We start from the raw sequence: 13,956 nt of genomic DNA, 5'->3' as shown, positions 1-13,956 counted from the left end.
ACCCAGAGACATTACTGTCCCCATTGACCCAGACACATTACTGTCCCCATTGACCCAGACACATTACTGTCCCCATTGACCCAGACACATTACTGTCCCCATTGGCCCAGACACATTACTGTCCCCATTGACCCAGACACATTACCGTCCCCATTGGCCCAGACACATTACTGTCCCCATTGACCCAGACACATTACTGTCCCCATTGACCCAGACACATTACTGTCCCCATTGACCCAGACACATTACTGTCCCCATTGACCCAGACACAACAGTTACATGCACAACTATCCTCAAACTCTTTCTGATAATAAAATATATAGCTATTTTTCAAGTCCTGTGAAGTAGGGATGTGCGATTTACCCCTAGTTTCCTGAAACGGGCCACATATGGTCATACATTGGGCAGGAGGTTAGGAAGTGCAGCTCAGTTTCCACCTCATTTTGTGGGCAGTGAGCACATAGCCTGTCTTCTCTTGAGAGCTATGTCTGCCTACGGCGGCCTTTCTCAATAGCAAGGCTATGCTCACTGAGTCTGTACATGGTCAAAGCTTTCCTTAAGTTTGGGTCAGTCACAGTGGTCAGGTATTCTGCCACTGTTTACTCTCTGTTTAGGGTCAGTCACAGTGGTCAGGTATTCTGCCGCTGTGTACTCTCTATTTAGGGTCAGTCACAGTGGTCAGGTATTCTGCCACTCTCTGTTTAGGGTCAGTCACAGTGGTCAGGTATTCTGCCGCTGTGTCCTCTCTGTTTAGGGTCAGTCACAGTGGTCAGGTATTCTGCCACTGTGTACTCTCTGTTTAGGGCCAGTCACAGTGGTCAGGTATTCTGCCACTCTCTGTTTAGGGTCAGTCACAGTGGTCAGGTATTCTGCCGCTGTGTACTCTCTATTTAGGGTCAGTCACAGTGGTCAGGTATTCTGCCACTCTCTGTTTAGGGTCAGTCACAGTGGTCAGGTATTCTGCCGCTGTGTCCCTCTGTTTAGGGTCAGTCACAGTGGTCAGGTATTCTGCCACTGTGTACTCTCTGTTTAGGGCCAGTCACAGTGGTCAGGTATTCTGCCACTCTCTGTTTAGGGTCAGTCACAGTGGTCAGGTATTCTGCCACTGTGTACTCTCTGTTTAGGGTCAGTCACAGTGGTCAGGTATTCTGCCACTCTCTGTTTAGGGTCAGTCACAGTGATCAGGTATTCTGCCACTGTGTCCTCTCTGTTTAGGGTCAGTCACAGTGGTCAGGTATTCTGCCACTCTCTGTTTAGGGTCAGTCACAGTGGTCAGGTATTCTGCCACTCTCTGTTTAGGGTCAGTCACAGTGGTCAGGTATTCTGCCACTCTCTGTTTAGGGTCAGTCACAGTGGTCAGGTATTCTGCCACTGTGTCCTCTCTGTTTAGGGCCAGTCACAGTGGTCAGGTATTCTGCCACTGTGTCCTCTCTGTTTAGGGTCAGTCACAGTGGTCAGGTATTCTGCCACTGTGTCCTCTCTGTTTAGGGTCAGTCACAGTGGTCAGGTATTCTGCCACTGTGTCCTCTCTGTTTAGGGTCAGTCACAGTGGTCAGGTATTCTGCCACTCTCTGTTTAGGGTCAGTCACAGTGGTCAGGTATTCTGCCACTGTGTACTCTCTGTTTAGGGCCAGTCACAGTGGTCAGGTATTCTGCCACTGTGTCCTCTCTGTTTAAGGTCAGTCACAGTGGTCAGGTATTCTGCCACTGTGTACTCTCTGTTTAGGGTCAGTCACAGTGGTCAGGTGTTCTGCCACTGTACTCTCTGTTTAGAGTCAGTCACAGTGGTCAGGTATTCTGCCACTGTGTACTCTCTGTTTAGGGTCAGTCACAGTGGTCAGGTATTCTGCCACTCTCTGTTTAGGGTCAGTCACAGTGGTCAGGTATTCTGCCACTGTACTCTCTGTTTAGAGTCAGTCACAGTGGTCAGGTATTCTGCCACTGTGTACTCTCTGTTTAGGGTCAGTCACAGTGGTCAGGTATTCTGCCACTCTCTGTTTAGGGTCAGTCACAGTGGTCAGGTATTCTGCCACTATGTCCTCTCTGTTTAGGGTCAGTCACAGTGGTCAGGTATTCTGCCACTCTCTGTTTAGGGTCAGTCACAGTGATCAGGTATTCTGCCACTGTGTCCTCTCTGTTTAGGGTCAGTCACAGTGGTCAGGTATTCTGCCACTCTCTGTTTAGGGTCAGTCACAGTGGTCAGGTATTCTGCCACTCTCTGTTTAGGGTCAGTCACAGTGGTCAGGTATTCTGCCACTCTCTGTTTAGGGTCAGTCACAGTGGTCAGGTATTCTGCCACTGTGTCCTCTCTGTTTAGGGCCAGTCACAGTGGTCAGGTATTCTGCCACTGTGTCCTCTCTGTTTAGGGTCAGTCACAGTGGTCAGGTATTCTGCCACTGTGTCCTCTCTGTTTAGGGTCAGTCACAGTGGTCAGGTATTCTGCCACTGTGTCCTCTGTTTAGGGTCAGTCACAGTGGTCAGGTATTCTGCCACTCTCTGTTTAGGGTCAGTCACAGTGGTCAGGTATTCTGCCACTGTGTACTCTCTGTTTAGGGCCAGTCACAGTGGTCAGGTATTCTGCCACTGTGTCCTCTCTGTTTAAGGTCAGTCACAGTGGTCAGGTATTCTGCCACTGTGTACTCTCTGTTTAGGGTCAGTCACAGTGGTCAGGTGTTCTGCCACTGTACTCTCTGTTTAGAGTCAGTCACAGTGGTCAGGTATTCTGCCACTGTGTACTCTCTGTTTAGGGTCAGTCACAGTGGTCAGGTATTCTGCCACTCTCTGTTTAGGGTCAGTCACAGTGGTCAGGTATTCTGCCACTATGTCCTCTCTGTTTAGGGTCAGTCACAGTGGTCAGGTATTCTGCCACTCTCTGTTTAGGGTCAGTCACAGTGGTCAGGTATTCTGCCACTCTCTGTTTAGGGTCAGTCACAGTGGTCAGGTATTCTGCCACTCTCTGTTTAGGGTCAGTCACAGTGGTCAGGTATTCTGCCACTGTGTCCTCTCTGTTTAGGGTCAGTCACAGTGGTCAGGTATTCTGCCACTCTCTGTTTAGGGTCAGTCACAGTGGTCAGGTATTCTGCCACTGTGTACTCTCTGTTTAGGGCCAGTCACAGTGGTCAGGTATTCTGCCACTGTGTCCTCTCTGTTTAAGGTCAGTCACAGTGGTCAGGTATTCTGTCTCTATGTCCTCTCTGTTTAGGGTCAGTCACAGTGGTCAGGTATTCTGCCACTGTGTCCTCTCTGTTTAGGGTCAGTCACAGTGGTCAGGTATTCTGCCACTGTGTACTCTCTGTTTAGGGTCAGTCACAGTGGTCAGGTATTCTGCCACTGTGTTCTCTCTGTTTAGGGTCAGTCACAGTGGTCAGGTATTCTGCCACTGTGTACTCTCTGTTTAGGGTCAGTCACAGTGGTCAGGTATTCTGCCACTGTGTACTCTCTGTTTAGAGTCAGTCACAGTGGTCAGGTATTCTGCCACTGTGTACTCTCTGTTTAGGGTCAGTCACAGTGGTCAGGTATTCTGCCACTGTGTCCTCTCTGTGTAGGGTCAGTCACAGTGGTCAGGTATTCTGCCACTCTCTGTTTAGGGTCAGTCACAGTGGTCAGGTATTCTGCCACTATGTCCTCTCTGTTTAGGGTCAGTCACAGTGGTCAGGTATTCTGCCACTCTCTGTTTAGGGTCAGTCACAGTGGTCAGGTATTCTGCCACTCTCTGTTTAGGGTCAGTCACAGTGGTCAGGTATTCTGCCACTCTCTGTTTAGGGTCAGTCACAGTGGTCAGGTATTCTGCCACTCTCTGTTTAGGGTCAGTCACAGTGGTCAGGTATTCTGCCACTGTGTCCTCTCTGTTTAGGGTCAGTCACAGTGGTCAGGTATTCTGCCACTGTGTCCTCTCTGTTTAGGGTCAGTCACAGTGGTCAGGTATTCTGCCACTGTGTCCTCTCTGTTTAGGGCCAGTCACAGTGGTCAGGTATTCTGCCACTGTGTCCTCTCTGTTTAGGGTCAGTCACAGTGGTCAGGTATTCTGCCACTGTGTCCTCTCTGTTTAGGGTCAGTCACAGTGGTCAGGTATTCTGCCACTGTGTACTCTCTGTTTAGGGTCAGTCACAGTGGTCAGGTATTCTGCCACTGTGTACTCTCTGTTTAGGGTCAGTCACAGTGGTCAGGTACTCTGCCACTCTCTGTTTAGGGTCAGTCACAGTGGTCAGGTATTCTGCCACTATGTACTCTCTGTTTAGGGTCAGTCACAGTGGTCAGGTATTCTGCCACTGTGTACTCTCTGTTTAGGGTCAGTCACAGTGGTCAGGTATTCTGCCACTATGTACTCTCTGTTTAGGGTCAGTCACAGTGGTCAGGTATTCTGCCACTGTGTACTCTCTGTTTAGGGCCAGTCACAGTGGTCAGGTATTCTGCCACTGTGTCCTCTCTGTTTAAGGTCAGTCACAGTGGTCAGGTATTCTGCCACTCTCTGTTTAGGGTCAGTCACAGTGGTCAGGTATTCTGCCACTGTGTACTCTCTGTTTAGGGCCAGTCACAGTGGTCAGGTATTCTGCCACTGTGTACTCTCTGTTTATAGTCAGTCACAGTGGTCAGGTATTCTGCCACTGTGTACTCTCTGTTTAGGGTCAGTCACAGTGGTCAGGTATTCTGCCACTGTGTCCTCTCTGTGTAGGGTCAGTCACAGTGGTCAGGTATTCTGCCACTCTCTGTTTAGGGTCAGTCACAGTGGTCAGGTATTCTGCCACTATGTCCTCTCTGTTTAGGGTCAGTCACAGTGGTCAGGTATTCTGCCACTCTCTGTTTAGGGTCAGTCACAGTGGTCAGGTATTCTGCCACTCTCTGTTTAGGGTCAGTCACAGTGGTCAGGTATTCTGCCACTGTGTTCTCTCTGTTTAGGGCCAGATAACATTCTAGTTTGCTCTGTTTTGTTGATTGTTTCCAATGTGTCAAGTAATTATATTTTTGTTTTCTCATGATTTGATTGGGTCTAATTGTGTTGCTGTCCTGGGGCTCTGTAGTGTGTGTTTGTGAACAGAGCCCCAGGACCAGCTTGCTTAGTGGACTCTTCTCCAGGTTCATCTCTCTGTAGGTGATGGCTTTGTTATGGAAGGTTTGGGAATCGCTTCCTTTTAGGTGGTTATAGAATTTAACGGCTCTTTTCTGGACTTTGATAATTAGTGGGTATCGGCCTAATTCTGCTCTGCATTATTTGGTGTTCTACGTTGTACACAGAGGATATTTTTGCAGAATTCTCCATGCAGAGTCTCAATTTGGTGTTTGTCCCATTTTGTGAATTCTTGGTTGGTGAGCGGACCCCAGACCTCACAACCATAAAGGGCAATGGGCTCTATGACTGATTCAAGTATTTTTAGCCAAATCCTAATTGGTATCTCAAATTTTATGTTCCTTTTGATGGCATAGAATGCCCATCTTGCCTTGTCTCTCAGATCGTTCACAGCTTTGTGGAAGTTACCTGTGGCGCTGATGTTTAGGCCGAGGTATGTATAGTTTTTTGTGTGCTCAAGGGCAACGACGTCTAGATGGAATTTGTATTTGTGATCGTGGCGACTGGACCTTTTTTGGAACACCATTATTTTGGTCTTACTGAGATTTACTGTCAGGGCCCAGGTCTGTCAGGGCCCAGGTCTGGCAGAAGATCTAGGTGCTGCTCTCGGCAGTACTTGGTTGGGGACAGAAGCTCCAGAGCATCGACAAACAGTAAACATTTGACATGTGGAAACAAATGTGTGTTCGCCAAATTTTAACTGCACACTTGTTGTTTGTGTATATGGATTTTACAATGTTAGATGTTTTTCTCTCTCTTTATACACCTCTCTCTCTCTCCCTCTCTCTCTCTCTCTCCCTCTCGCTCTCTCTCTTTCTCTCTCTCTCTCTCTGTCTCTCTCTCTCTCTCTCTCTGTCTCTCTCTCTCTCTCTCTCTCTCTCTCTCTCTCTCTCTCTCACAGTCTCTCTCTCTCTGTGTCTCTTACATCGCTCTCTCTCTCTGTTCCTTTTACATCTCTTTCGCTCAATCTGATGTCCCATAATGCCTGTCTTCTTCCCTCTGTGTCTCATTCTGTTTTGAATTAAGCAGGGTCACTCTTTTTAACCTGATGTCCCATAATGCCTGTCTTCTTCCCCCTGTGTCTCATTCTGTTTTGAAGAAAGCAGGGTCACTCTCTTTAACCTGATGTCCCATAATGCCTGTCTTCTTCCCCCTGTGTCTCTTTCTCTCCCACAGGATCAGCTATAAGACGGCTTACCGGCGGGGAGTCCGGACCATGTACCGGCGCCGCTCACAGTGTTGCCCGGGTTACTTTGAGAGGGGAGACATGTGTGTCCGTAAGTGCATTTTCCTGTTTCATTAACACATGTCCCAGAATGCACTTGGATGTACTGTCCCAGAATGCACTAGGATGTACTGTTCCAGGATGCCCTAGGATGCACTGTCTCAGCACTAGGATGTCTCAGCACTAGGATGTCTCAGCACTAGACTGTCTCAGCACTAGGATGTCTCAGCACTAGACTGTCTCAGCACTAGGATGTCTCAGCACTAGACTGTCTCAGCACTAGGATGTCTCAGCACTAGACTGTCTCAGCACTAGACTGTCTCAGCACTAGACTGTTTCAGCACTAGGATGTCTCAGCACTAGGATGTCTCAGCACTAGACTGTCTCAGCACTAGGATGTCTCAGCACTAGGATGTCTCAGCACTAGACTGTCTCAGCACTAGACTGTCTCAGCACTAGGATGTCTCAGCACTAGACTGTCTCAGCACTAGACTGTCTCAGCACTAGGATGTCTCAGCACTAGACTGTCTCAGCACTAGGATGTTTCAGCACTAGACTGTCTCAGCACTAGACTGTCTCAGCACTAGGATGTCTCAGCACTAGACTGTCTCAGCACATGACTGTCTCAGCACTAGACTGTCTCAGCACTAGGATGTCTCAGCACTAGGATGTTTCAGCACTAGACTGTCTCAGCACTAGACTGTCTCAGCACTAGGATGTCTCAGCACTAGGATGTCTCAGCACTAGACTGTCTCAGCACTAGACTGTCTCAGCACTAGGATGTCGAGGCACTAGGATGTCTCAGCACTAGGATGTCTCAGCACTAGACTGTCTCAGCACTAGGATGTCGAGGCACTAGGATGTCGAGGCACTAGGATGTCGAGGCACTAGACTGTCGAGGCACAAGGATGTCGAGGCACTAGAATGTCGAGGCACTAGGATGTCTCAGCACTAGACTGTCTCAGCACTAGGATGTCGAGGCACTAGAATGTCGAGGCACTAGGATGTCGAGGCACTAGGATGTCTCAGCACTAGACTGTCTCAGCACTAGGATGTCGAGGCACTAGAATGTCGAGGCACTAGGATGTCGAGGCACTAGGATGTCTCAGCACTAGACTGTCTCAGCACTAGACTGTCTCAGCACTAGACTGTCTCAACACTAGACTGTCGAGGCACAAGGATGTCGAGGAACTAGGATGTCGAGGCACTAGGATGTCTCAGCACTAGGATGTCTCAGCACTAGAATGTCGAGGCACTAGGATGTCGAGGCACTAGGAGGCACTAGGAAGTGCATTTTCCTGTTTCATTAACACATGTCCCAGAATGCACTTGGATGTACTGTCCCAGAATGCACTAGGATGTACTGTCCCAGGATGCCCTAGGATGCACTGTCTCAGCACTAGGATGTCTCAGCACTAGGATGTCTCAGCACAAGGATGTCTCAGCACTAGGATGTCTCAGCACTAGACTTTCTCAGCACTAGACTGTCTCAGCACTAGGATGTCTCAGCACTAGACTGTCTCAGCACTAGACTGTCTCAGCACTAGGATGTCTCAGCACTAGGATGTTTCAGCACTAGGATGTTTCAGCACTAGACTGTCTCAGCACTAGACTGTCTCAGCACTAGACTGTCTCAGCACTAGGATGTCTCAGCACTAGACTGTCTCAGCACTAGGATGTCTCAGCACTAGGATGTTTCAGCACTAGACTGTCTCAGCAAGTGTCGAGGCACTAGGATGTCGAGGCACTAGGATGTCGAGGCACTAGGATGTCTCAGCACTAGACTGTCTCAGCACTAGACTGTCTCAACACTAGACTGTCGAGGCACTAGGATGTTTCAGCACTAGGATGTCCCAGCACTAGAATGTCGAGGCACTAGGATGTCGAGGCACTAGGAGGCACTAGGATGTCGAGGCACTAGGAGGCACTAGGATGTCGAGGCACTAGGATGTCGAGGCACTAGGATGTCTCAGCACTAGGATGTCGAGGCACTAGAATGTCGAGGCACTAGGATGTCTCGGCACTAGAATGTCAGCACTAGAATGTCAAGGCACTAGGATATCGAGGCACCAGAATGTCGAGGCACTAGAATGTTGAGGCACCAGAATGTCGAGGCACCAGAATGTCGAGGCACTAGAATGTCGAGGCACTAGAATGTCGAGGCACCAGAATGTCGAGGCACTAGGATGTCAAGGCACTAGGATGTCGAGGCACCAGAATGTCGAGGCACTAGAATGTCGAGGCACTAGGATGTCGAGGCACTAGGATGTCGAGGCACTAGAATGTCGAGGCACTAGGATGTCGAGGCACTAAGATGTCGAGGCACTTGGATGTCGAGGCACTAGAATGTCGAGGCACTAGAATGCCGAGGCACTAGGATGTTGAGGCACTGGAGGTACTAGGATGTCGAGACACTAGAATGTCAAGGCACTAGGATGTCGAGGCACTAGGATGTCGAGGCACTAGGATGTCGAGGCACCAGAATGTCGAGGCACTAGGATGTCGAGGCACTAGAATGTCGAGGCACGAGGATGTCGAGGCACTAGGATGTCGAGGCACTAGAATGTTGAGGCACTAGAATGTCGAGGCACTAAGATGTCGAGGCACTTGGATGCCGAGGCACTTGAATGTCGAAGCACTAAGATGTCTAGGATGTCGAGGCACTAGAATGTCGAGGCACTAGGATGTCAGGCACTAGAATGTCGAGGCACTAGAATGTCGAGGCACTAGAATGTCGAGGCACTAGGATGTCGAGGCACTAGAATGTCGAGGCACTAGGATGTCGAGGCACTAGAATGTCGAGGCACTAGGATGTCGAGGCACTAGGAGGCACTAGGATGTCGAGGCACTAGGAGACACTAGGATGTCGAGGCACTAGAGTGTCTAGGCACTAGAATGTCGAGGCACTAGGATCTCGAGGCACTAGAGGCACTAGGATGTCGAGGCACTAGGATGTCGAGGCACTAGGATTTCAAGGCCCTATAATGTCGAGGTAGTAGGATGTCGAGGGATGTCGAGGCACTAGGATGTCGATGCACTAGGAGGCACTAGGATGTCGAGACACTAGGATGTCGAGGCACTAGGATGTCGAGGCCTCAGGGAGGCACTAGAATGTCGAGGCACTAGGATGTCGAGGCACTAGGATGTCGAGGCCATAGAATGTCGAGGCACTAGGATGTCAAGGCACTAGGAGGCACTAGAATGTCGAGGCACTAGGATGTCGAGGCACTAGGATGTCGAGGCAATAGAATGTCGAGGCACTAGAATGTCGAGGCACTAAGATGTCGAGGCACTTGGATGTCGAGGCACTAGGATGTCGAGGCACTAGGGAGGCACTAGGGATGTCGAGGCACTAGAATGTCGAGGCACTAGGATGTCGAGGCACTGGAATGTCGAGGAACTAGGATGTCGAGGCACTAGGATGTCGAGTTACTAGAATGTTGAGGCACTAGAATGTCGAGGTACTAGAATGTCGAGGCAGTAGGATGTTGAGGCACTAAGATGTCGAGGCACTTGGATGTCGAGGCACTAGAATGTCGAGGCACTGGAATGTCGAGGCACTAGGATGTCGAGGCACTAGGAGGCACTAGGATGTCGAGGCACTAGAATGTCGAGGCACTAGAATGTCGAGGCACTAGGATGTTTCAGCACTAGAATGTCGAGGCACTAGGATGTCGAGGCACTAGAATTTCGAGGCACTAGGATGTCGAGGCACTAGAATTTCGAGGCACTAGGATGTCGAGGCACTAGAATGTCGAGGCACTAGGATGTCGAGGCACTAGGAGGCACTAGGATGTCGAGGCACTAGGAGGCACTAGGATGTCGAGGCACTAGGATGTCGAGGCACTAGGATGTCTCAGCACTAGGATGTCGAGGCACTAGAATGTCGAGGCACTAGGATGTCTCGGCACTAGAATGTCGAGGCACTAGAATGTCTAGGCACTAGGATATCGAGGCACCAGAATGTCGAGGCACTAGAATGTTGAGGCACCAGAATGTCGAGGCACCAGAATGTCGAGGCACTAGAATGTCGAGGCACTAGAATGTCGAGGCACCAGAATGTCGAGGCACTAGGATGTCGGGGCACTAAGATGTCGAGGCAGCAGAATGTCGAGGCACTAGAATGTCGAGGCACTAGGATGTCGAGGCACTAGGATGTCGAGGCACTAGAATGTCGAGGCACTAGGATGTCGAGGCACTAAGATGTCGAGGCACTTGGATGTCGAGGCACTAGAATGTCGAGGCACTAGAATGCCGAGGCACTAGGATGTTGAGGCACTGGAGGTACTAGGATGTCGAGACACTAGAATGTCAAGGCACTAGGATGTCTCAGCACTAGGATGTCTCAGCACTAGGATGTTTCAGCACTAGACTGTCTCAGCACTAGACTGTCTCAGCACTAGACTGTCTCAGCACTAGGATGTCTCAGCACTAGACTGTCTCAGCACTAGGATGTCTCAGCACTAGGATGTTTCAGCACTAGACTGTCTCAGCACTAGACTGTCGAGGCACTAGGATGTCGAGGCACTAGGATGTCGAGGCACTAGGATGTCTCAGCACTAGACTGTCTCAGCACTAGACTGTCTCAACACTAGACTGTCGAGGCACTAGGATGTTTCAGCACTAGGATGTCCCAGCACTAGAATGTCGAGGCACTAGGATGTCGAGGCACTAGGAGGCACTAGGATGTCGAGGCACTAGGAGGCACTAGGATGTCGAGGCACTAGGATGTCGAGGCACTAGGATGTCTCAGCACTAGGATGTCGAGGCACTAGAATGTCGAGGCACTAGGATGTCTCGGCACTAGAATGTCGAGGCACTAGAATGTCAAGGCACTAGGATATCGAGGCACCAGAATGTCGAGGCACTAGAATGTTGAGGCACCAGAATGTCGAGGCACCAGAATGTCGAGGCACTAGAATGTCGAGGCACTAGAATGTCGAGGCACCAGAATGTCGAGGCACTAGGATGTCAAGGCATTAGGATGTCGAGGCACCAGAATGTCGAGGCACTAGAATGTCGAGGCACTAGGATGTCGAGGCACTAGGATGTCGAGGCACTAGAATGTCGAGGCACTAGGATGTCGAGGCACTAAGATGTCGAGGCACTTGGATGTCGAGGCACTAGAATGTCGAGGCACTAGAATGCCGAGGCACTAGGATGTTGAGGCACTGGAGGTACTAGGATGTCGAGACACTAGAATGTCAAGGCACTAGGATGTCGAGGCACTAGGATGTCGAGGCACTAGGATGTCGAGGCACCAGAATGTCGAGGCACTAGGATGTCGAGGCACTAGAATGTCGAGGCACGAGGATGTCGAGGCACTAGGATGTCGAGGCACTAGAATGTTGAGGCACTAGAATGTCGAGGCACTAAGATGTCGAGGCACTTGGATGCCGAGGCACTTGAATGTCGAAGCACTAAGATGTCGAGGCACTAGGATGTCGAGGCACTAGAATGTCGAGGCACTAGGATGTCGAGGCACTAGAATGTCGAGGCACTAGAATGTCGAGGCACTAGAATGTCGAGGCACTAGGATGTCGAGGCACTAGAATGTCGAGGCACTAGGATGTCGAGGCACTAGAATGTCGAGGCACTAGGATGTCGAGGCACTAGGAGGCACTAGGATGTCGAGGCACTAGGAGACACTAGGATGTCGAGGCACTAGAGTGTCGAGGCACTAGAATGTCGAGGCACTAGGATCTCGAGGCACTAGGAGGCACTAGGATGTCGAGGCACTAGGATGTCGAGGCACTAGGATTTCAAGGCCCTATAATGTCGAGGTAGTAGGATGTCGAGGCACTAGGATGTCGAGGCACTAGGATGTCGATGCACTAGGAGGCACTAGGATGTCGAGACACTAGGATGTCGAGGCACTAGGATGTCGAGGCCCTAGGAGGCACTAGAATGTCGAGGCACTAGGATGTCGAGGCACTAGGATGTCGAGGCCATAGAATGTCGAGGCACTAGGATGTCAAGGCACTAGGAGGCACTAGAATGTCGAGGCACTAGGATGTCGAGGCACTAGGATGTCGAGGCAATAGAATGTCGAGGCACTAGAATGTCGAGGCACTAAGATGTCGAGGCACTTGGATGTCGAGGCACTAGGATGTCGAGGCACTAGGAGGCACTAGGATGTCGAGGCACTAGAATGTCGAGGCACTAGGATGTCGAGGCACTGGAATGTCGAGGAACTAGGATGTCGAGGCACTAGGATGTCGAGTTACTAGAATGTTGAGGCACTAGAATGTCGAGGTACTAGAATGTCGAGGCAGTAGGATGTTGAGGCACTAAGATGTCGAGGCACTTGGATGTCGAGGCACTAGAATGTCGAGGCACTGGAATGTCGAGGCACTAGGATGTCGAGGCACTAGGAGGCACTAGGATGTCGAGGCACTAGAATGTCGAGGCACTAGAATGTCGAGGCACTAGGATGTTTCAGCACTAGAATGTCGAGGCACTAGGATGTCGAGGCACTAGAATTTCGAGGCACTAGGATGTCGAGGCACTAGAATTTCGAGGCACTAGGATGTCGAGGCACTAGAATGTCGAGGCACTAGGATGTCGAGGCACTAGGAGGCACTAGGATGTCTCAGCACTAGACTGTCTCAGCACTAGACTGTCTCAGCACTAGACTGTCTCAGCACTAAACTGTCGAGGCACAAGGATGTCCAATTAAAACCCTTTAACATGTGTTCTGGGTTTTAATTGGACATACAAGGCTTTACCAGGTGTTCTGGGTTTTAATTGGATATACAAGGCTTTACCAGGTGTTCTAGGTTTTAATTGGACGTACAAGGCTTTACCAGGTGTTCTGGGTTTTAATTGGATATACAAGGCTTTACCAGGTGTTCTAGGTTTTAATTGGACGTACAAGGCTTTACCAGGTGTTCTGGGTTTTAATTGGACGTACAAGGCTTTACCAGGTGTTCTGGGTTTTAATTGGACGTACAAGGCTTTACCAGGTGTTCTAGGTTTTAATTGGACGTACAAGGCTTTACCAGGTGTTCTGGGTTTTAATTGGACGTACAAGGCTTTACCAGGTGTTCTGGGTTTTAATTGGACGTACAAGGCTTTACCAGGTGTTCTGGGTTTTAATTGGACGCTTTACCAGGTGTTCTGGTTTTACAAGGCTTTACCAGGTGTTCTGGGTTTTAATTGGACGTACAAGGCTTTACTAGGTGTTCTGGGTTTTAATTGGACGTACAAGGCTTTACCAGGTGTTCTGGGTTTTAATTGGACGTACAAGGCTTTACCAGGTGTTCTGGGTTTTAATTGGACGTACAAGGCTTTACCAGGTGTTCTGGGTTTTAATTGGACGTACAAGGCTTTACCAGGTGTTCTGGGTTTTAATTGGACGTACAAGGCTTTACCAGGTGTTCTGGGTTTTAATTGGACGTACAAGGCTTTACCAGGTGTTCTAGGTTTTAATTGGACGTACAAGGCTTTACCAGGTGTTCTGGGTTTCATATTTTCTTCTGCTACATTCTATGCATAAGCGTGTTCTTTCATGTTTTCTCAAGATCTTTCATGAAATGTATGATTTATTGGTACAGTTATATAAAGTCAGTCGTGCTTGTAACCTCTTTGACTGTGGCCCACGCGGAGGTGTGGCTGCCTAGGAGGAACAATAGAGTAGAGTTTGTCCTTGTGGCCAGTCGGTGGC

At 49.7% G+C, this 13,956-nt stretch overlaps 1 protein-coding gene across 1 annotated transcript in view; it reads left to right on the top strand.

Moving 5' to 3' along the window:
- Positions 1 to 13,956, top strand: part of megf11 (multiple EGF-like-domains 11) — a 496,621-nt gene that overhangs the window by 22,813 nt on the left and 459,852 nt on the right. The window contains exon 3 of the mRNA XM_065002744.1: positions 6,242 to 6,342. Within this exon, the coding sequence (XP_064858816.1) occupies positions 6,242 to 6,342 (101 nt within the window). The remainder of the gene's footprint in view (positions 1 to 6,241; positions 6,343 to 13,956) is intronic.

The sequence above is a fragment of the Oncorhynchus nerka genome, linkage group LG17 (genome assembly GCF_034236695.1).
Source record: "Oncorhynchus nerka isolate Pitt River linkage group LG17, Oner_Uvic_2.0, whole genome shotgun sequence".
Classification (NCBI taxonomy): domain Eukaryota; kingdom Metazoa; phylum Chordata; class Actinopteri; order Salmoniformes; family Salmonidae; genus Oncorhynchus; species Oncorhynchus nerka.
Note: the sequence above shows the minus strand (reverse complement) of the source record. Positions and strands in the feature narration are given on the sequence as shown.